General features: G+C 35.5%; 3 protein-coding genes across 3 annotated transcripts; 1 reads left to right on the forward strand and 2 right to left on the reverse strand.

Annotated features, from left to right (window-relative positions):
- Positions 1-5,134: 5,134 nt before the first annotated feature.
- Positions 5,135-6,579, reverse strand: LOC134283171 (uncharacterized). The gene has a single exon (XM_062765630.1). The coding sequence runs from the start codon at positions 6,540-6,542 to the stop codon at positions 5,607-5,609; it is 936 nt and encodes a 311-aa protein (XP_062621614.1). The 5' UTR covers positions 6,543-6,579; the 3' UTR covers positions 5,135-5,606.
- Positions 6,580-6,605: 26 nt separating this feature from the next.
- LOC134283168 (E3 ubiquitin-protein ligase TRIM45-like) lies at positions 6,606-7,289 on the reverse strand. The gene has a single exon (XM_062765626.1). It carries the CDS (start codon positions 7,287-7,289, stop codon positions 6,606-6,608), a length of 684 nt encoding a protein of 227 aa, XP_062621610.1.
- An 11,323-nt stretch (positions 7,290-18,612) lies between these two features.
- LOC134283169 (uncharacterized) lies at positions 18,613-21,854 on the forward strand. The gene is made up of 2 exons (XM_062765627.1): positions 18,613-21,721; positions 21,832-21,854. Exons 1-2 carry the CDS (start codon positions 18,613-18,615, stop codon positions 21,852-21,854), a joined length of 3,132 nt encoding a protein of 1,043 aa, XP_062621611.1.

Genomic DNA, 21,854 nt, shown 5'->3' on the forward strand with positions numbered 1-21,854 from the left:
TTAGCTTCAGAGGTCGATAAATGTATCATTAGTAGGGGTACCCGGCGCAATCACGAAATAGATATTTAAAATATGTAACAATCACGTTCAAACCCCCGGTAGACCCATAATACGGGCGAAAATATTTCAATATATGTATGTAATTCTATTTTGACAGCATATTGTAAGCACTTTGTAAGAATTCTGATCTGAAATACGGAGATCATTAAAAAAAATTAGTGTAATAAAGAATTCTTATAACGACTAAAAAATGGAATTTTACGTCAAGGCGGAGCAGCGAGAGACTTTATATTTTCACCAGAACTTTTCTAATTATCCTATAAATTAGAAATTTTGCATATTTGTGTTATTCTTTCTTTATAAAATGTTGCCGAATTTTCTTTATTTTATCTCTGCTCTTTAAAGAGTTACAGTAAATGTCTCAATAATTTCCGAAGAGCCCTCGTATTTTCAATTTGAAGAGAACAATGAAATGGAAATGTTTGAAAATTTCATTTTTTTGTTTTACCTCTATATTTTTTAAGCAGTTCTTTTTTCTTTTCATATCCCTGACTTTAGAAAGATATCAATGACAAATACTGTTATTACGCTGTGACGAATTTCCGCGAAAACATTGTGTTTGCCTACATAGCGGAAATGAATCCCACGCGGATAAAAAGTACATCTACAGTAGTTGAAAGACAAAAGACAAAAGAGACTAGTAGATAGGAATTCAGACTGTATTGAAATGAACAGAGCTGAGATGGTAAATGGTTGCATGACAACTTTATGGATTTCATCTTCACAATGGAAGGATTTTTTTCTCATCATTCAAAGGTGTTGCTAAATTATTCATATATCATTTTTAATTATAAACATACACATTTATTTTTTTTATACTTTGGAAGCATATCACTCGTCTTGTAACAGAAATTCCTTGACAGAAGATTGTTCTGGATCTTGAGTTGAACTGTCGAGTAATCAATCAATCAGAAAATCTGTAAAAAACCCTTTTCTCTCTGCAGTACCGTTTAAGTGGACATTATAGCGAGACGTAAATTAAGCGATTTGTCCTTAGAAACTGGTAATTTATTTTTAGCGAGATGTTATTTTAGCAATTTTAAAATGCACATTTAAGAAACTATTACAAATAAAACGCAATTGATTATAGCGATCTCGACTTCCCCGCTAATAATGCCAAAATTAAATCCTCGCTAAATATTCTACTTATACGGTAGTTTTAAGTGGTGAATAGAAAGGTGGTAGATGAAGTGGTCCATGTTGAGACCCTCAGATTAAATTCCCTACAAAATTGCTTACAGAAATACAGTTTCTGATATTTTCACTGTATAAGTATTTTCCTTGATTATAGTGGGTAATGCTTACAGAGAACAAAAAAGGTTCTGTGTTGATCTGATGAGAACTTTGGTTATGTAATTTTGACTTCTGGAGGTAAACTTCTGTATTCAGCAAGCTTTGATTGTACAAAGAGTTTAAAGAGGCATCATTGGAGAACCAGTATTTTCTACAGATCACAAATAAATTGATTGAAATCAAATGAAAAGTTATATGTTATACTGTATTTTCCTGGTCATTTAGAGTATTCAGTTGTCATCAATCTTAAATTTCTGTTTGTTGACACTGATATTAATTCACTTTGCCAGATTTCATCTTTTATGATGGCAACTGTTTTAAGTTTTTGTACGTTGTAGTTTTTTTTTTTACATGTATTAATTTTTTTTTCAAAATTAAGGTCTGATATAATGTCTTCATATCAATGGAAGAATTGTTTCTCTTGTCTTTTTTTCAAATATTTTAAAAAAAAAATAGTTAAGATCTAATATTTTGCGAAGAATCAAATTAATAATGTCTTTTATGTTTACTATATCAGATGCATGTAGAACAGACGATAATGCTGTATTTCTCACAATAAAGTTCACGATGTTTATGTGTGTGATTTGGGTATATCGAATAGTTAGAAGTTATGTGTTTGTATCGAACAAAGAATTGTGTACTTTAGATCGGACAGTTATGTGTTTGTATCGAACAAAGAATTGTGCACTTTAGATTAATCAGAGAGATGTTTTCTTATACAGGCCTCACACATGTATTTTGACAAAATTCGCTATGACTTTCTTATGCTGCTGTATGACACTGCCAAAGAGAAGGATGCTTGTCAAGGGAAATCTTACGGGGTCCATAATATGTGTAACATTTGGAGATAACGAACAGTACTCAAAAATCAAAAATTCATAAAACAATGCAAAATAGAAGCAGATTAAACACAGACCTCCAAAACATCAGAGGTGGGATCAGATGCCATGAAGGAGTGAGCATTACCTGCCGTGCCCTCCTTATCATGAACGTGAAATAACGTAAACATTAGCTAAAAGATTTGATGGAAGCAACAAGTTATATTATCTGAAAAGGTTTGTAAATATAAACTAATGATCAAATGGGGAATGCAGCAGTATTCAAACACATGCATGAAAACTTTAACATGTTTATTAGTGGCAAACAATTTCTTTTTAAATTAATAAATATATAGGGCAAAATTCATTCCTGCTACAAATCATAAAATTGAGTTGATTAATTGATCATTCTACAGGAACGTAATTTTGCCTGGTGAAAGGTCAGAAGTCCTATATATGTTGAACTCGTGCGGCTGTGCTTTTGTTTGACGTTAGTAGGTGGATACTAATGAAATTAACATGTGAGGCCTCGTGTTTTTATACTCCATTAGACAGCATTTAAAAAATATTGTCACCCGAACGTGGTCGAGCGAAACATTTCTTCTGTAGGCATAAAATCATGGCTTGGGCATTGCTGCTGAAACTTTCCATCAAAGATGAAAACCAGCTGTATTTGTGCGGATTTTTTTTTCAGTTTCAACATGCATGACTACTTTTACCATGGAAACGTACGAGAAGTTTAAAATTTTATCTTGAAGTGTTCTAGCTGATCCCTTAGACAATTGTCATAAATCTTCATAGAAATGATAACGATCGTTGTAGTTGTGCGAATTACATCTAATATTTTCAAATCACCATTTCTGGAAAAAAAATAAACTAATGTTTTTTTTTTCAACAAATTAGATCTCTTAAAAGAATGTTCTAGTTAATACTTTAGATAACTTGTGTAAAAAGGGGAGGGGGACTTCTTCTAGAAACACTTACTTTCTTAAGGACTGGAATAATCTAAATTTTTATGTTTCAGTTTGGTGTGACATATACTTGCAAGGAGATTTTCTAGTTTATATTTGCAATCTTATTTAACATATCAATGTAAATATAAAAAAAACGGTTAATTGAGTTTTTCGGGGGCATCAACATTGGGTAATTTATGTATTAGGAGCTCCGCCCTTTATGCAAGTATCCTGTGAAACTGATCTGCATGAGTAAATGGAAATATTGATTATTTATGAAATGATAAAATTTCCTTTGTGGTTTCCAGGATGAGTCATCAAACTTGATGAAATCTTTGAAAAAAAATCATCTTTACTCCTTTACATCAGTGCAAAAGCAGTTTAACTATTGGCATAGTTTTAATGACAATGAGGTCCCCAACAAATTATAAAATTCATAGTCCTGGGGTCAATGCTTCTAGGATTAGGGTGGTGTGTTACCGATCTTATAGAGAAATACAAAAATTCTTTATTAATCCCCCCATGAAGTACAGTTGAAAAATGATAAGAGTCACTGGTACTTTTAAAAAAAAATGTTTTTTTTTTTTTTGGCTCCATGTGGAGTTTTGAGCTTGGGGATCTATTGATTATGTAGTTAAAATGTAAGAATTCGATACAAATCTTCTTTAGTGCTCCTTGGTAAATGGCAGATAAAAAAGTCTGCTTTTAAAAAGTTGTTCATTTAATATGGTGTCATTGGAGGTGAATTCAATCTTTACCGAAAATAATCTTCTGCTGAGCTCTTTGGGAAACAGAGTACAAATTTGTAAAAAGTAAGAGTATTCTATCACGTTTGGGAAGTTCTGGAACACTGTATCAAGTGTTCTTCTGTTTATTAATTTGTATGTCTCTTAACGTTTTTCCCTAAAAATAATACATCATGTGTTTTGGGTAAAATGCCATTTAAAATACATTTAGAAAATTTTTAAAATGTAATGTACTACGAATTTGTCACATTTTTTATGCACTTGTTAGCCAATAATAAGATCTTGTATCTTTCTAAAAAAAATCATTAATGTACCGTGATCATATAGAGTTTTTACTATGAACAACACAAACACCAGAATATACTTACATCTTTTTGTATGTACACACAGTTTTGAGAGAAATCGAAAATTCCAAAATATTCAAGAGCTGAGAACTGCAACTAAGGAGGGTAAAAACAAGAGTCAATCAAGAAGCCTAGAAATAGTCCAGAATTTCTAAGCAGTAAACCTCAGTACCCCCTTGCTTGTCGTAAAGGGCGACTAAATGGGGCGGTCCTTCGTATGAAACCGTATAAACCGAGGCCCCCTGTCACAGCAGGTGTGACACGATAAAGATCCCTCCCTGCTCAAAGGCCGTAAGTGCCGAGCATAGGCTTAATTTTGCAGCCCTTCACCGGCAATGGTGACGTCTATATATCAGTGAAATATTCTGGAGAGGGACGTTTAACAGTATACAATCAATCAATCAATCTTAGCAGTAAAAATTCTAAAAGGTTCTAAAAGTAAGTTTTTCATCAAAAACGTTATTTCATGCTGACTAAGGGTATTCATGATCCCGGTAAAAAATGTCAACTAATTCGCTGCCATAATGTCATCGCCTTGCCACCTTGGATTGAAAGTAGTTCTACCCAATAAATCCCAACATGGCACAACCCTCCAAGCAAAGTACTGATTGCATCATTTATGGGCTTAGTCCCCCTCTGTGCACCACAGGAATTCTATCTCTAGATTTTATTTATCTTCGAACTTTGCATTTTTATTGTTTTTACTCAAGATTTTTGATAGTACATGTAACTCTGTATTTTTCATGACTTTGTATCGATGGTTTGATTTGTCTATTCTTATTAATTCCATTACAAAATTACAAAATAATATACACTATTCTACCATTTGTTCTACCGACATAATCACAGTTTTTAAAAGTAAATATTTTTCCCGATTCCAATCATTAAGTTTCTTCATTTGCACACCATTTATGTCCAATTTGCTTTTTATGAAATTTTATTTTAGTTAAATGCCCATTTTACCTACAGAGTGACCTGCGTAGCACAGTGGAAAGAACGTCTGCTTTAGAATTGCGAAGTATAGAGTCGTTCCTAACGTCACAGGTTCGAATCCTACTGTGGGATGTGGAGATTGGATCTTCGGATGAGACCTATGGACCAAATTCCAGTGTCGCAGTAGATGCTGGCACGAAAAAGATCCCTCATTACTCAATGGCCCTGGGCGCCAAGTATAGGACGAAATTTGTAGCTCTTAACCGGCAAGTGGTGGCGTCTCCATATGAGTGAAAGATTCTCAAAAACGATGTTAAGCAACATACAATCAATCAATCATTTACTGTTCAGATGATTATTAAAAACTTAATTATGATTATGATATGAATATACAAATGAATATACATAGATAAAATGTTCAAATAAAAAAGACGTTCTTAAGAGAGTATATTTACAGCGCTACATGTATCTGATTTTCCTTATTATACCGCTGTAACGCTCATTTATATAAAGGTTGTCTCTGGCGTCAAGGCATAAAGCCCAGGGACGATATAGGTCATGGTTATAAATGCAACAGAGGAGCTGTCCGTCTTGATCTAGAATGTGAATACAGTGGTTGTTATAGTCTGCTATCAGAATATGACTATGGCTGTCTGATGTGATGCCGTAAACATAAAATGATCTGTTTGTGGCGGAAGTAGTACCAGTGTATCTAAATCTGAGTTTCCCTGCCTGATTAACCACAATTACTGCATTGGCTCCACCGTCAGCCACACAGATATCCAGGTTCCTGTTCTCGCAAACGTTTCTACTGCTGTAATCCGATGAATAGAGAGGTTGGCCCTCACTATCAAACTGAATTGTTTGTTTTTCCTTATAGTCTGAGAAAAGAACAACTTTTGTTTGTTTACGATAACCATTGTGCAAGATAACCAGAAGGTCATCAGAGGAGGTACTGCAGACAGAGTTAAGGTCCCAGGAATCAAACAATTCCCATTTCCAATTTATTTTAATAATTTCATGAATCTTTTCATCCCTCACTTCGTATACAGATTCATAATCAATATAGATCAGATTTCTTCTTCTAGTTACTGCAATATCTATTGGATGATTCCCTGACTTGGCTTTAATTGATTTGAGTAGTTTACCTTTACGGTTGTAAAGTTTTATGAATTTATCATCTCCGCAAGTCCAAAATTCTTCATCATTGAGACATATAATACTACTAAGTCTTTCAAATCGAGTATGTATGGTGGCGATGCGCTTTGGTTCATCAAGCAATTGTTTGACTGGAGGAGAGAATATAGTTTTTGGAGTGTCAATTGTGTAACCATGCTCTTCTGTTGTAATCGATAATGCTGACAGGGAACCAAACATTTGACGGAGATTTCCCATGCTTATCCAATGAGTAGAGAAACTTGGTGGTAAAAGGTTGATTTTTGGAGGTAGAAATCTGAATTAAGGGTTCCTTGATTTGTATCCAGAAATTAGAGACACGTCATCAGAGTCCAGTATTGTTTTGAGTTCAAGAATGTTATGTTTTAAATCAGAAGTTATATGTTTAATTTCTTTTTCTTGTTTGTTTAAAGCATCTCGGTGTTTATTTTTCATCTCATAAATATTAGATATGTGTTCTTTGACAATGATGTGGATTTTTTGCTGCACATTTTCTTCTTGTTTGGTGACAGCTGTTGCCAGTTTCTCATAATTTTCTTCAAAGCTTTCCTTTTTAGATTTTAAATCTATTTCGAATTCTTCATAAACAGGATAGATTGTTTTCTCTAATTCGTTTAAATCCTCTTCTAGAATTTTTCTTTTAAAACATATTTTTTGCATAGAGTCTGATAAAATATGTCCTTTGTATTTAACGGAGGAGGCGCATGTAGAACAGACAGGAATGTCACATTTCTCACAATAAAGCTCACAATTTTTCTCGCTGTGTTTTGGACATTTTGGGTACATAGGAGCAGAAGTTCTGTGTTTGTATGGAATAACTTTGTGTCTTTTGGATGAATCGGAGAGATGCTCCCCTACACAGGCCTTACACAGGTTAATCTGACAAAGTTCACAATGACTCTGTAATGCAGCTATTTGACACAGGTCACAGAGGAGGATGTCTTGGGCACTGTAACGGGGGTCCATAATTGGTATCTTGATCATTTGATGAAAGCTTCACAGTGAATAAAACTACGTGGCCATAATTATAACTTTTTTTATTTTCAATTTGTATACTTCATACTATTCTTTATTGTATCACTAAAGGTTAGTTTAATAATTAAAAGAATTGTTATAAAAATTATTAATGTATAATAAAACAGTTGATTTTATGTATCTGATTTTGCCTCCGTCTTGTCAAATAATTTCGTACAAAAATGAAAACAAGATCATGTATAATGGTTCGAATTGTTTCAGTATACTGAGAGGAAAAAGACACGCAGTTTAGAATAATATTCGGAAAAAATTGACTACATGACCAAAAATTACAAAAATTGGTCAGATGAGAAATTTTGTTACTATGCACCAAAATTAGTGTTTAGAATTACTCCACTGTAAAATTTATGACGTCACATAGGGAAAACGTTAAAAAGATCACAACACTTGCAATTTGATGACGTCGAGTTTGTAAACAAATTTTGTTGCATCATTTAATGCACCTGGGGTATACACATTGTTTTTCAATATTTAGAGACAATATGAATTTATTGCAATCTTGGTACAGTTTAGAGAAGTTCCATGGGGTCTTGTTTTCGAATTGCCGAGTTAATGAAAAAGGCAACAACGGGTAGCTAAGCAGTTTCTTGTGAATTTTTTCCAATAAAACTTGTTACCCGTTGTCAGAGACGGCCTGTAATGGTTTTCAATCAACCGTGACGATGACGTTAACGCAAAACAGAGTCATGTGATGAGCGGGTTATTCGTCCTGCCATCCTAAAATCGCCACCTTACTACCCCCAAAACCGCCTTTCATACAGTAGACTATCCTAATCATTACATTCACACGAAAATTGAAAGGAAATAATTCCGCAATTTGGTTTTTTGAGCCGGTCAACTTACTGTTGTGTTCCTTTCACTGGCGCATGCACGCGTCATATGACTAATCTTTTGGTTTGGTTACCCATGCCCAATATAGCCAGGGATTGAAAGATAAACACTCTGATAAATTCCATGCAAAGGAGAAATAAGGCTCGTGACAGATGCGTGGGAGAGACATTGAAGATATTGAGAGTTTTCGATTTTCAAGTTTGGGTTATCGGCATAAGGGCTTCAATAACTCATTTATTATTAAACAAAATCAAATGGGATTTTGGTTACATCTTTTTAAAAGGTGATTTTAAAAACTCAGATAACGAGCGCTAAAGTTGACATCATAAATATTTTCCGTATTTTGGAAATAAATGGAGTGTGAAGACGCATCATCATTTTAAAGATAACCTAATCAAAGTGTAAAGCCAAGGTGCTGGATTTTATACAAATGTGTTGTATTTTATTTGCGTATTAAACCGCATTAATACCAAAAATTAAAAACAAGCTAGAGGGAAATGGGGGTGGGGGTCACAGAAATATAATTTGTCAGTATATAATTCATTTTGGAAAACAAATTTACAGTTGTGGATCCTCGGTACAATTTTTGGCAGTTTATACTATATAACAAATGATATGTTCGTTTTGTTTTGCTTTGCTATTGCTTGTCAAGAATACCCCCCCCCCCCCCCCCAAAAAAAAAATGCTTCCTGAAATAAGCAAGCAAGAAAACATTGTCAATTATTATCAAATAATTAATTCTTTTCCTAAAACCACAGGAGTTCGCGTACCTATATGAAATTTACCGACTTTTCAGTAATTATAACAAAAATTTTATAGATATTACGTTTTTTTTAATTTACTGAAAATTTTGGTAAAATTGATAGGTACGCGAACTCTTGTACTAAAACATACATTTCTTAATTGTGGAGACTTGCATTCAGTCTTTGGCAGAACCAAAATTTTCAGTAAATTAAAAAAACCTAATACCTATAATTTTTTTTTACTGAAAATGTCGGTTAATTTCTGTACCGTGATAAAAGGTTGTGGATGTTGTACTTCCTTTTATAGGTACTCAGTAAGCTATAAGCTTGCTATTCGCGAAAAGTGCAAATTTTCAGAAGGTAAGGAGAGGGGTCCTTCCGTTTACTGGAAAGTTCAGTGCCAAAAATTTCACTGGGTAAAAAATTTATTTTTAGGTTTTACAAGTATCTTGTGAATCTGTTTCCGATTACACAGTGTAGTGGCGGCTAAAGAGGTGGATTTCTTTATGAAGCTATTCGGGTCATATGTACGAGATTAATGGAAAATTGCAATCAAATCTGCTCCTCAAACTGCTCCAAAAATAATAAATTCAGGACCAATATCATAGAAAAGCAACAACAAAAAACAAACAAACAAACACACACCAGGACAGAAAGTGTTTTCGGTGAACGGTTTAAAAGCTTGCTTAAATGAAATGTGAAATAATATAATAAACTTCTCTCGATCTCTCTGAGACCGTTTACAGAATGTCCCTTATTAGCAGACTTTAGTGTCGTATTCATACGAAAGTATATTCAAAATCGTAAACCTGAGAAAAAGAAAACACTTTTGTGGCCTTGCACATTTAGATTTGTCGACGACATGTATTATCAATAAACCTCCAACAGATACGTTTAGTCACTTTTATTTTGTTGACCTGACATATTCAGATAATGAAATTGTTTAATTTTCTATCATGAAATGGTGAATTAATCTTCTGATACAAATAAAAAGCTTACAAGCCATCAATCTGACCTGAACTTTTTTTGGAAGGGGGGGGGGGGGGGGGGGTAGGGGAATGACAGACTCTAGTATTAAAAAAAATCTGAGATAAATTCCCGCTGAAAATTTACGAAGTAAGTCTATATGAATGGCATTTAGGGCACAATAAACCCTCCTCCCCAAAAATAACATCTCGTGTCTCTTTTTTAATGGGGGGTAGAAAATCCTGTTTTTTCTTCAATATGCTAAAATTATCAATCCTAAAAAGGGACCATAACAAACAATTAAATAAAAATCATATAAGTAATGTCAGTTTTGTAAGCTGAGGCGATTTTTTGTGCAGTTTTTACAACACAGCTATGGAAATATGTGAACAAAATAAATGACGTTTTCCGATAATTCACAGCGTCATCACATAGAATTTTTTATTTTTATTTGAAAATTTTCACCTATTTCTGTTCCATGAACAATGACATCTTATATATCATTTGAAAGAGGAGAAAATTGTCTATTAGGATCACTTAACAACTCAAAATGTTAAATTTTTGACTTAAGGACATACACAACGTACCTTACCTACTGATAATTTTCCAACATATTCTTAATTTAAACTTATAATATCATTAAATGTTCTTGGACAAAAAATCAGCATGCGTAACCAGGGGTTTTGAAAAGTTATGGAATTTTGAAAATTTTTGCATTATTCAAATAAAAATGTACAAAAATTATAAAACATGAATTCCAGATTTTTTTCCATCAAAAACTGTTTAAGAAGAGGTGTACAAATCCATATATAGACATTAAAAATATTGCACACAGGTCCTTCATTTAGTGGAACTCTTCAACTCCAAGGCAGAATCCAAAAAAGTTAAAACTACGTTGCGTATGACCTTAAGGATGGTTTTTGCTTGACGGTCATCATATATAGACGCCACTACTCCGTGACTTGTATTTCTGAGTGAAACATTCTCGAACGGAACGTAAAAGAATCAATCAATTCTTTATAAATTTTCATGAAATAGCTGAAGCTGGATCCTAATAATCGACCACATGGCAATCTCTTTGTAGTCGTTTTAGAAAGTTTGCCTTTATTTAATTTCAAGTTTATCTAATTGTTTATCTGAAACAGACTAGAAGTTATGACTTATTTAATTTTTTTTTTCATTTTTTTTTTTACAATAAATAATTAGAATCAGAAAGTCCTTCTGTTTGAGAAACGTATTGATGTGTAAATTTTTTTCTGAATTTGTTCTCGTCCGGAAAGCAATAAAATAAAATTTAGAATGATATTATTAACTTTTAAATTAGAAATGTGGTCTTACCTGTTAATGCAATACGTGTCTATCTAGTTATAAATATTAAGCTTAGGATATTAACAATCTTCCTCTTTTCTTTATTTCGACCTGCTATGTGGACATGTGATTTAAATACCAACCAAACTTATCTTACATCTTGCTTATTGAAATCCTTTTCAAAATTACTACATTAGTTATGCCATCAACGACAAAGTGGAATGACTTTTTATTTTTTTTATTATAATTATACCAATACAATCTTTTCAGAAAGCCTGATACTATCTGATTTGAACGTTATGTTTCAATTGACTAACAATGATATAATTTGTTACACTTTGAACTCCACTGATTTTTCATTGCATAAAATTACTTCACAATTTATCTAAAATAGACCATAGAAGTAATAAACAGCATTTTTAAAAAATATTCTTTGATTAGCTATAAGAAAATACCTCCTTTCTAGAAGTCATTTTTGCAAGGTTCAAAGTAAAAATGCTTTTTTTTTTCTAAAAAATGAAATTTAATTTTCTCCTATATTTTACACCCATTTAGTTCATTTAGTTCATTGTAAATAAAACTCTTCTGAAAGATAGCTAAAAGAGTTCATTTTTTATTATTATTTAAGTACCTTATTAAAAGTTGAATACATGTACTCTTAATTACACCTCTTTCGATAGTGGCATATGAAAGAAATCTTTGCATATGCTTACGTCACGTTAGATCAAACATTAAAAAAAACTGGTAAAGTGTTTTTTCTTTGTAAACACCTAAAAGTTTGTTATTATAAAGCGTTGATAAAATGAATAAATTTTGGGTTTTTTTCTGTAAATTACCCCCGCTTTTGGCCAAACAAAAAGTATCGTATTGAATTTTTAAGGAAGAAAAAATTAATTATTATTAATACCAAAAAGCCTTTTCCTTTCCCCATTGATTTATATTGTGAAACACACAAGTTCTTCTTAAATGATAGAATTTCCTCTCTTGTTTTCCAAAAAAGTTTAACCTTAGTTTGTGATCATCCATAAGAATATCTGTAGAAATATGAAAACTCACTAGTATATAGGTCCCAAGTATTTGTTATTTGAACATTGGCTTTTAAGAGTCGGGTTTGGTTGACACATCAAGTGTTGTATATAAAAGGTTGGGTTTGTTCTACACCTTCCCTTCTCTTGAATCTTTCAAAGGTAAAGACCATAGGCACGGTAAAGACGAATAACAATTGCTTCCAAAAAGTACATGAAATGTTGCTTTGTAATTTTTAAAAAAAAAAATAATTTTCCATTTATGCATTGTTCTCAACCATTTTAACGCTTTTATTACTGTTTATTACTGTTGATGTTCATCAATTATGACGGATGAGATTAGATTCAAACATTTTACGAGGCACACGACGCGCATCCGGTTATATCAAAAATGTGTATTTATACCTTTGTATTGTTTTATAATGATCTAATGTTGTTTATCAACATTAATAGTTTTCTTTTTGTTTCATTCTGAAATCCGACAAATCTAAAACTAGAATAGTTTCCTATGCAGGTGAACAACAACAAGGAAACTCGGTCAGAGCTTCTTGTTACGCCCGCACATGCTACCATAGTTGGAACTCTTTTGTACAATGAGGTAATCTTGTATCATTTGCGTTATTTTTACGAGTTGATGGCATCAACTCAAGTTATGTTACTGGTAAGGGATTCCCCATGTATCGAAACTAATCACATTTTCGTTTGAGTATTTTGCATACAGATTATTGTATAATATTGGCTTATTTACAACATTCATGATCTACATAATAAGAATATGTTTCCTGATATGATTTGAAGTGTTTATAAACTTAAATACTTATTATTTTATTTTTCTGGAATTTGTGTCAATTCTTGAGAGAAAATAGTGCAAGGGGCATGCAGTCAAAAATTGTGACATGTCGTGCAAACAAAGTTTTGAATTTTTAGTCAATAAATACTGGTATTTTCAACTATTTCAACATATTTTAAGTAATTTGAAAATAGATTTTGAAAGAAAATTTACTCAATTAAATATAGTACAAACCAGGTTATTTTTACAAGACTGACGTGTTAGTGGTATATAAATAAACTAATCCTTGCGCTGACCCAGTATGCTAATGACCAGTGCAATTTTCCCGCGATAACTAGTGATGAAGTGTTTATATATAGAACACTACTTATGTTTGTAAACAAAGCGAGAAACACCTAGTTAAATCAAATATTAATCTGAAAGGGAAGAAATGAGCTGTACCAGTTGATAGAATATTTTTTATATAAATGCCATTACTTCTTGTGCAAACAATAAAAGAACAACTGTCTTCCACAATTTAGATCTGCACCACAGCAAGTTTTAAATACAGTAAAGGTCACTTAACATGCCTGTGATTTTTATCTTATTGTCTGCGCTACTCTGGACAGAGAGTTCCTTTACTATATCCAGCTGTGTCTTACTATCAGATGCTGGCAATGTGATACAGTGAATTTAAAGTACAGTTAAAGTACAGAAGACGGTAAAAAAAATGATAACCAAAAACAAAATACAGAAAGATTAAATCGGGTGTTATTCATAAATAAAATGAGAAATGTTTGTTTATAAATGTTGATCAAGAGACTGAAAAATCAAATATATTCAATAGTAAAGAGATTGTGTAAACGATTAATATACCATACCATTGTGATAAAGTTTTAGTTTTCAGTCAAAAAGCCAAAAAGAATTGAAATATTTATCCTTAATGAATTTATCAATGAAAGTCATGTAGTTGAATTACAAAAGAGCTAAATTGAAAGAAATGAAATATTACATGTGCAAATCAATGAATTGAAGTCAGGTAGATATATTTCAAGAATTCTAAACTAAACAAAAAAAAACCAACATAAAATTAAAATGTTCATTTCAACTAAAAGTCAAAAAGCGTTGAATTTTAAGAGCAGCTAAATCGGGAGTCAATTGGAGAATTCATTTTACATATCAAAGACCATACAAGACAAGGAGTTGAATTTCACGAGTGGCTAAATCAAGAAAATATCAAATATACATGCAAATTTTGAAAGACGAGGAGCCGAATTTCAATAACCATATTAAACAAATCAAAATTTTGAATTTTGTAATATGCATATCAATGAAAATAGAGGATTTGAAATTTAAGAGTGGCTTAATCACGAGAAATAAAACATATTGATGTGCACTGAAAATGTCAAATTATTTGTCAATTTATGAAAATAGTGAAAATATTTGATGTGCATATTATTGTGCATAAATGATTTTATTCATTTGCACTCTTTGTAAGTTATAATTCCCTACTTTAATATTGTTGAAGGTTGGTTCTCTTAGTTTGAAATATTTGTGTGAAAAGCTGCTTTATTTATTTTTTTCATCAGAGCACATAACACATATCACCCAAATATGTATCAGTGACCTCAACTCATTTTAACAGTAAATTGTTGATCCTTACATCGTGCGTTCGAATCCCACTATGGGACGTGGCGACCGGTCCTTCAGATGAGAACATATAAATCGAGGTCCTTTGTCGCAGTATGTACTGGCACAAAAAAGATCCATCACTGATCAATGGCCGTAAAGTGCCGAGTATAGGGCAAAATTTGCAGCTCTACATTGGCAAGTGGTGATGCCTAGTCATATGAGTAAAAATTCTCGAGAGGGATGTTAAACAACGTACAAATAATACCATCAACTCGTAGCAGTACTTTCAGTACTTTGATTATGTTCATGGCGGCAAGCACATGGTGCGACTTAACCCTCACATCTTTGCGAGAATAAGGCACAAGGAGGTAAACGAGTTTATGTTGTATGTGTATTTTTGCATATTCAATCTGTAATCAATTTTCTTTGTATTGAATCTGTGTAATTGTTATTGTTACAGTTTCACGGTGAAGTTTGGTATCTTGTGACACTGCGGCGGGTATACCCGTATTTTGCTTTGAATTAAACTTCATCAGTTAAAACCTAAGTAAACCTTATTTTATCTACAAGAGGGCCGGTCCATAACCGCACATCTCTGCCGTAACAGTGAAACTCCTTCCCAGGATCGTAAAACGGTGAGTGTGACCTATGGAAGCCTAGAGACGCCATTACCGTTGTATTGACTTTACAGTATCTGCGACACATGATTTTTCTGTGATGATGTGCAACTGTGAACGGAACATTTGCGATTAATATTGATGACATTAACTGTTTGAGAATTGTATGGTGGCACATTCGCGTTATAAAGTGACAATTTTAATATTACAATACATAACATATTTGTGACTGTGTGTTAGTAAACAGTGTGCTTTTAATTGATTAATGCCATTGATAAGTGTGAGGTATTTACTGTAAACCAACTTTTATTCGCGTGCGAGAAATTTTCGCGAAGTTCGCGAGAAGCTCTTCATCGCGAATATTTCTTGCCGCAAACCGTCATTATAGTATATTTTTCTATTAAAAACAGATGCAAAATGGCTTGATCGCGAAAATTAATCTTTAGTGCGCGAAATAAAGTCGTCGCAAATAAAAGTTGGTTTACAGTATTATATCTGTGCATATGAACTATTATCAAGACTGTGCTCTAGATTGGAACTGTATTGACTCTTGTTGCAAATGTTGATTTGTATTTAATATGTATACATGTTCATGTATTTACCTTGTGTGCTAGGGGAAGGTTCTGATATTTTATTGCAATATTTTATCACATAGTCAATAGGTAACATTTTATTGTATCTAAGTTTAGACCCCCTAACTGTGTTACAAATATGTCGAACGAAGAGATGTCCTATACAGATGCACTTTCATCTATCCCCCCTGAAACAAAGGAAGACAGGAACACAGGTAACAACAAGGAAAATGCTAAAACAACTTCTGAGGAAATGTCTAAGGACTCCGGACAAGCAAGCCAGAGCAATACATTAAATATGCGTGAGCGGAAGATGACCACGAAAGGTTTGGAATGGCAAGTTGATCAGATATGCTCAGACTTTAAGCTCAAAGCTTCAGGATGGCGGAAGTGTGCAGCTTCTATTGAAGTTCTTATTTCGGATTCGAAGGATACCTCTGCTATCAGACAAGAAAGAGACGTTCTTATTAGTATTACGACTAGTCTGAATGAAATCATTGAAAGACTGAAACAAACACTTACAAATGAAGAAGACGAGAAGTACAGAAATTTAGTTGATCAATACCAGGGAAGGATCGAGATTATTCTAGGAGATAATCACACATTGATGAGGGACATTACAAATTGCTTGAGAGAATTAGAGTTTGACTCTGTCTCCAGGATTTCAGGTAGATCGCACAGCAGTCGTACATCAAGGTCAACGAGGGTTTCCAATACCTCCAGAAGTTCCAGGAAGTCAGTAGATACAGTCATGGAGGCAGCGGCGCTGAAGACAAAGCTGAAGTACATTGATGCAGAGGCGAAACACAAGGCAGACCTTGAAAGAATTAGAACACAGAAGGAGCTTGATATAGCGCAGGCTAAGTTAGAAGCACTTGAGACTTTGGAAGGTAATGAACCATTCCTGTACAGTGACTTTAAACATTCGATTCCAGAGCTTGACTCCAAGGAGCGTGTTAAAAGATTCATTGATACTCAGGTCAGGCCATCAGCGGAGAAGGTCAAGATAGAAACAGTATCGGAAGTACCACCGATTTTGCATAGGAACCCCATTCCTCCAGTATTCACTCCTCACACACAACAGGAATATGTCGCCACTAGTACATGTACCGCTTCAAGAGTTCCCTTAAGTAACATAGACTTGCAGTCACTTAGCAATCCTACACCGCCTAGTAAAGATGACAAACAAATAGAGCAAGGCTTATTGGATCTGGCTACTTCACTAGCGAAGCAAGTGAGTCTTAGTCGTTTACCCCCTCCTGATCCAACCATTTTCCTAGGAGATCCGCTGAAGTACCCAAGTTGGAAGGCATCATTTCAGACACTCATTGAACAACGTCAGATTCCAGCTTCGGAAAGGATTCATTATTTGAAGAAGTATCTGGGTGGATCAGTAAAAGATGTCATAGAGAACTATTTTCTGTTATCGACGGATGATGCATATGAAGAAGCTAAAGGACTGCTAGACCAAAGATATGGTAACCCATTCATTGTTGCCAATGCGTTCCGCGACAAACTGGATAAATGGACAAAGATAAGCTCGAGAGATGGTGTTGGACTGCAGCGATTTGGTGATTTTCTCAAGCAGTGTTATACGGCCATGCAGAGTATTGGAAGCTTGAACATTCTCAATGATGACAGAGAGAACAGAAAACTGCTGAGCAAACTTCCAGACTGGCTTGTGACAAGATGGGGTAGGATCGCCACACAGTATAGAGAAGAAAGAATGGAATTTCCACCATTCAAGAATTTCATGGAATTTATCGTGAAAGAAGCCAAGATTGCGACAGACCCTATTACCTCTATAGAGTCTGTAAAGAAGTCTGAACTCACCCAATCAGAGCCGAGCATACCACGACCTGATGTCAGGGTACGACAGCGAGGTGCAGCTGATTATGGAAAACGATCTTTCCTGACAGACGTTGACGAGAATCAGCAAGCAAATGTGAACGTAGCAAATAAAAGTGACAGAGTGAGAAACTGTGTTTTGTGTGAAGGGAATCATGAACTAGATGACTGTAAAAATTTCTTAGCGAAGAGTCTGGAAGGAAGAAAACAGTACGCAAAGCAGAAAGGTCTGTGTTTCGGGTGTTTACATTCGGGTCATCTATCAAGGAAGTGTCGTCAGAGGAAAAGATGCAAAACTTGTTCCAAGTTTCACCCCAAATCTTTACACGGGGACATCTATAGACGAGAACAGAACCAGGTTACAGAGGACATGGATAAGGCAGCAGTGTTAAAGGAGAGCTCAACGGGGACTACACTTATGAATCACTCTGGAGCATCTAGCAAAAGTACCATGATACTTCCAGTTTATGTGTCACACAAAGGAAACCCAGATAAAGAGAGGTTAGTTTATGCATTGCTCGACACACAATCAGATACAACCTTTATTCTGGAGAAGACTTCAAAGGCCCTTGGACTTACAGGTAGACATGTGAAGCTCATGCTTTCTACTATGTATGCAGAGAACAAGGCCATAGATAGTTGTAAGATTGGAGGACTTGTCGTACGTGGCTTCAATAGTGAACACAGGATAACATTACCAGAGTCGTATACACGAGCTATCATGCCTGCCAACAGATCCCATATCCCGACACCGGAAGTTGCGAGAAGATGGCCTCATCTGGAAACTATTGCTGATGAACTTCTACCTCTGACAGATTGCGAAGTTGGATTACTTATTGGTTACAACTGTGTGAAGGCTTTGACGCCTAGAGATGTTATCGTTCCATCCGAAGACGGACCTTATGGTCAACGCACTGACTTGGGATGAAGTGAAGTAGGCATAATGGAGAATGACAGTTCAACGGAATGGGAAGAGGATCCCATAGGAATTAGTCATCGTGTTGTTGCGTGCGACGTGCCTACAGAATTGTGTACATCTGAAGCATCAAGGCAAGACCATGTTGTATTTTCTGTAAGGAACAAGATAAAGGAAGTAATCAACCCTGAAGACGTAGTTAGGATGCTTGAAGTGGATTTCAGTGAGAACTTTAGCAGTTCAAAACATGTTTCCTACGAAGACAGAAAATTTTTGGATATCATGGAAAAGGGGATTCATAAGTGTGATGGACATTATGAAATGCCATTGCCTTTCCGAGAAGCAATGCCATACCTGAGCAACAATAGAGACATGGTATTTCAGCGACTACAACATTTGCGAAAGCGACTTGAGAAAGATGCACAGTATAGCGAGCACTACGTTTCCTTTATGAGAGAGCTGATATCAAATGGTTTTGCCGAAAGAGTACGGAAGACGGAAATTGGTGTCGATAGTGGTCAGGAGTGGTACATCCCACACCATGGTGTATATCATCCGCAAAAACCAGGAAAGCTGCGTGTAGTCTTCGATTGCAGTGCAAGGTATATGGGGCAGTCATTAAATGACCATTTGCTGCAAGGACCTGACATGATGAATATGCTTTCTGGAGTTTTGTGTCGATTTCGCAAAGAGCCAGTGGCCTTTGTATGTGATATTGAGCAGATGTTTCATCAGTTCAAGGTGAATGTTGAACATAGAAATTACCTACGATTCTTGTGGTGGGATAATGGCAATTTCAGTAAGGATCCTACTACTTACCGGATGACTGTACATCTATTTGGAGCAGTGTCTTCTCCAGGATGCGCCAACTTTGGCTTGAGACAAGCTGCCACAGACGGAGAGCTTCAGTTTGGGTCTGATGTTGAGAACTTCATCAAACGAGACTTCTATGTTGACGACGGACTGAAGTCGGTAGCTACTCCAGAGGAAGCCATTAGCATCATAGAGAGAAGCAAAGAGTTGTGTAGCAGAAGTGGTTTGAAGTTACACAAGTTCCTCTCAAACTCAAAGGAAGTTTTGGAGAGCATTCCAGCTGAAGAAAGAGCAAAGGGACTAGCAGATATTGACATACACCATGACAAGCTTCCCATGGAAAGAACTTTAGGTATACAGTGGTGTATTCAGACAGACGCATTTCAGTTCAGGATTACCCTGAAGGACCGTCCTCTTACTAGACGAGGGGTTCTGTCGACCTTGAGTTCCGTATTTGACCCACTTGGATTCATGGCACCTTTCATCCTAGTTGGGAAACAAATCTTGCAGGAAATGTGTAGAAACCAGACAGATTGGGATAGCCCTCTTCCAGAGAACTTGAGGCCTAGATGGAGATGTTGGAGAAATGATCTTGAGCAGCTTGGTTCCTTAGAAATCAAGAGATGTCTGAAACCTGAGAAATTTGGAGATGTTGTTGTAGCGGAACTACACCATTTCTCAGATGCGAGCACTATCGGGTATGGCCAGTGCTCATATCTTCGTCTCATCGATGACAAGCAGCAAGTACACTGCTCTTTAGTTATGGCCAAGTCCAGAGTCACGCCACTCAAACCAGTAACAGTACCTCGTTTGGAACTTACTGCTACGCTCGTTTCAGTTAAGGTCAGCTCCCAACTTCTAGAAGAGCTTGAAATCAGCAATATTGTCGAATGGTTCTGGACAGATAGCACTGTTGTTCTTGGATACATTGCTAATGATTCTCGGCGATTTCATGTCTTTGTTGCCAACAGACTTCAACAGATTCGTGATCACACAGAACCATATCAGTGGAACTATATCAGTTCAGCAGAGAATCCAGCAGACATGGCATCACGTGGTGTTACAGCTGATGAGTTACGAAAGAGGAAGGAATGGTTCAGAGGACCCAAGTTTCTATGGGAGTCCAGTTTACCATTTACTGGTCAGCCTGTCAGCAAGCCAATTATATCCGACGATGACCCAGAGGTTAAGCGTTGCCAGGTGTTCGAGACAAAGGTGGAACCTACTGAATATGAATCATTGACAGACCATTTAGAACGTTTTTCTGATTGGACCCAGGCAAAGAGACTCATAGCAAACTGTTTTAAGTTCAAGTTATTACTTAAGAAGGACGCCTGTCAGAAGGGAACAGACGCAGTGCTTTGCAAGGAGCAAGGATTGCCAGTAGCATTATTAGAGAAAGCAGAATTGACTATTGTAAGATTAGTTCAGAAAGAGACTTTTAGTGAAGAATTGAAAATTCTTAACAGCACCAAGAAATGTGAGGAAGTTAACAGGAAGAAATCCGTTCGAAAGACATCCTCCCTTTACAGACTTGACCCATTTTTGGATGATAATGATGTTTTGCGAATCGGAGGTCGGTTGGGGAAGGGAGAATTTACGTCCTCTGTTAAACATCCAATCATTCTACCAAGGAAGTCACATGTTACAAGGCTTATCATCAGACACTTTCATGAACGCAGCAGACACCAAGGACGAAGTATTACCACGAATGAGATAAGATCAAATGGTTATTGGATTATTGGCTGCAGTTCTGCTGTGTATAGTGTCATTTCGAGATGTGTGAAATGTCGTAAACGTCGCAGCCAAACACAGGATCAGAAAATGAGTGACTTACCTGCTGACAGACTTGCAGCAGACGCACCCTTTACATACAGTGGTGTAGACTTTTTTGGACCATTCTACATCAAAGAAGGGAGAAGAGAGTTGAAGAGATATGGAGTTCTCTTTACATGTATGTCTTCGAGAGCCGTGCATCTAGAGACTGCAAACTCTCTCGACACTAGTTCATTTATCAATGCTCTGCGCAGATTTCTAGCGATACGTGGACCAGTAAGACAACCGAAATCAGATAGAGGCACAAACTTTGTCGGGGCTGAGAGAGAACTCAGAGAATCTTTGGAAGAATTAGATGATAGTCGTTTGAAGCAGTTTCTCACAGCTGACGGATATGATTATATCCATTTCAAATTGAACGTTCCATCAGCGAGTCATATGGGCGGAATTTGGGAAAGGCAGATCAGGACAGTTCGCAATGTGCTTTCTTCCCTTTTACAGGACTTTGGTGCGCAGTTAGACGATGAGGCTCTTAGAAATTTTTTCTGTGAGACTATGGCTATTGTCAACAGTCGCCCACTTACCATGTCGAACTTGCATGATCCATTCGCCCCTGAACCTATCACACCGAACCACCTTCTAAACATAAAATCTAAGGTTGTCTTACCACCGCCTGGTGA

This window comes from Saccostrea cucullata, unplaced genomic scaffold (assembly GCF_032062105.1).
Source record: "Saccostrea cucullata isolate Sc308-1 unplaced genomic scaffold, CSIRO_AGI_Scuc_v1 ctg3414, whole genome shotgun sequence".
NCBI lineage: Eukaryota > Metazoa > Mollusca > Bivalvia > Ostreida > Ostreidae > Saccostrea > Saccostrea cuccullata.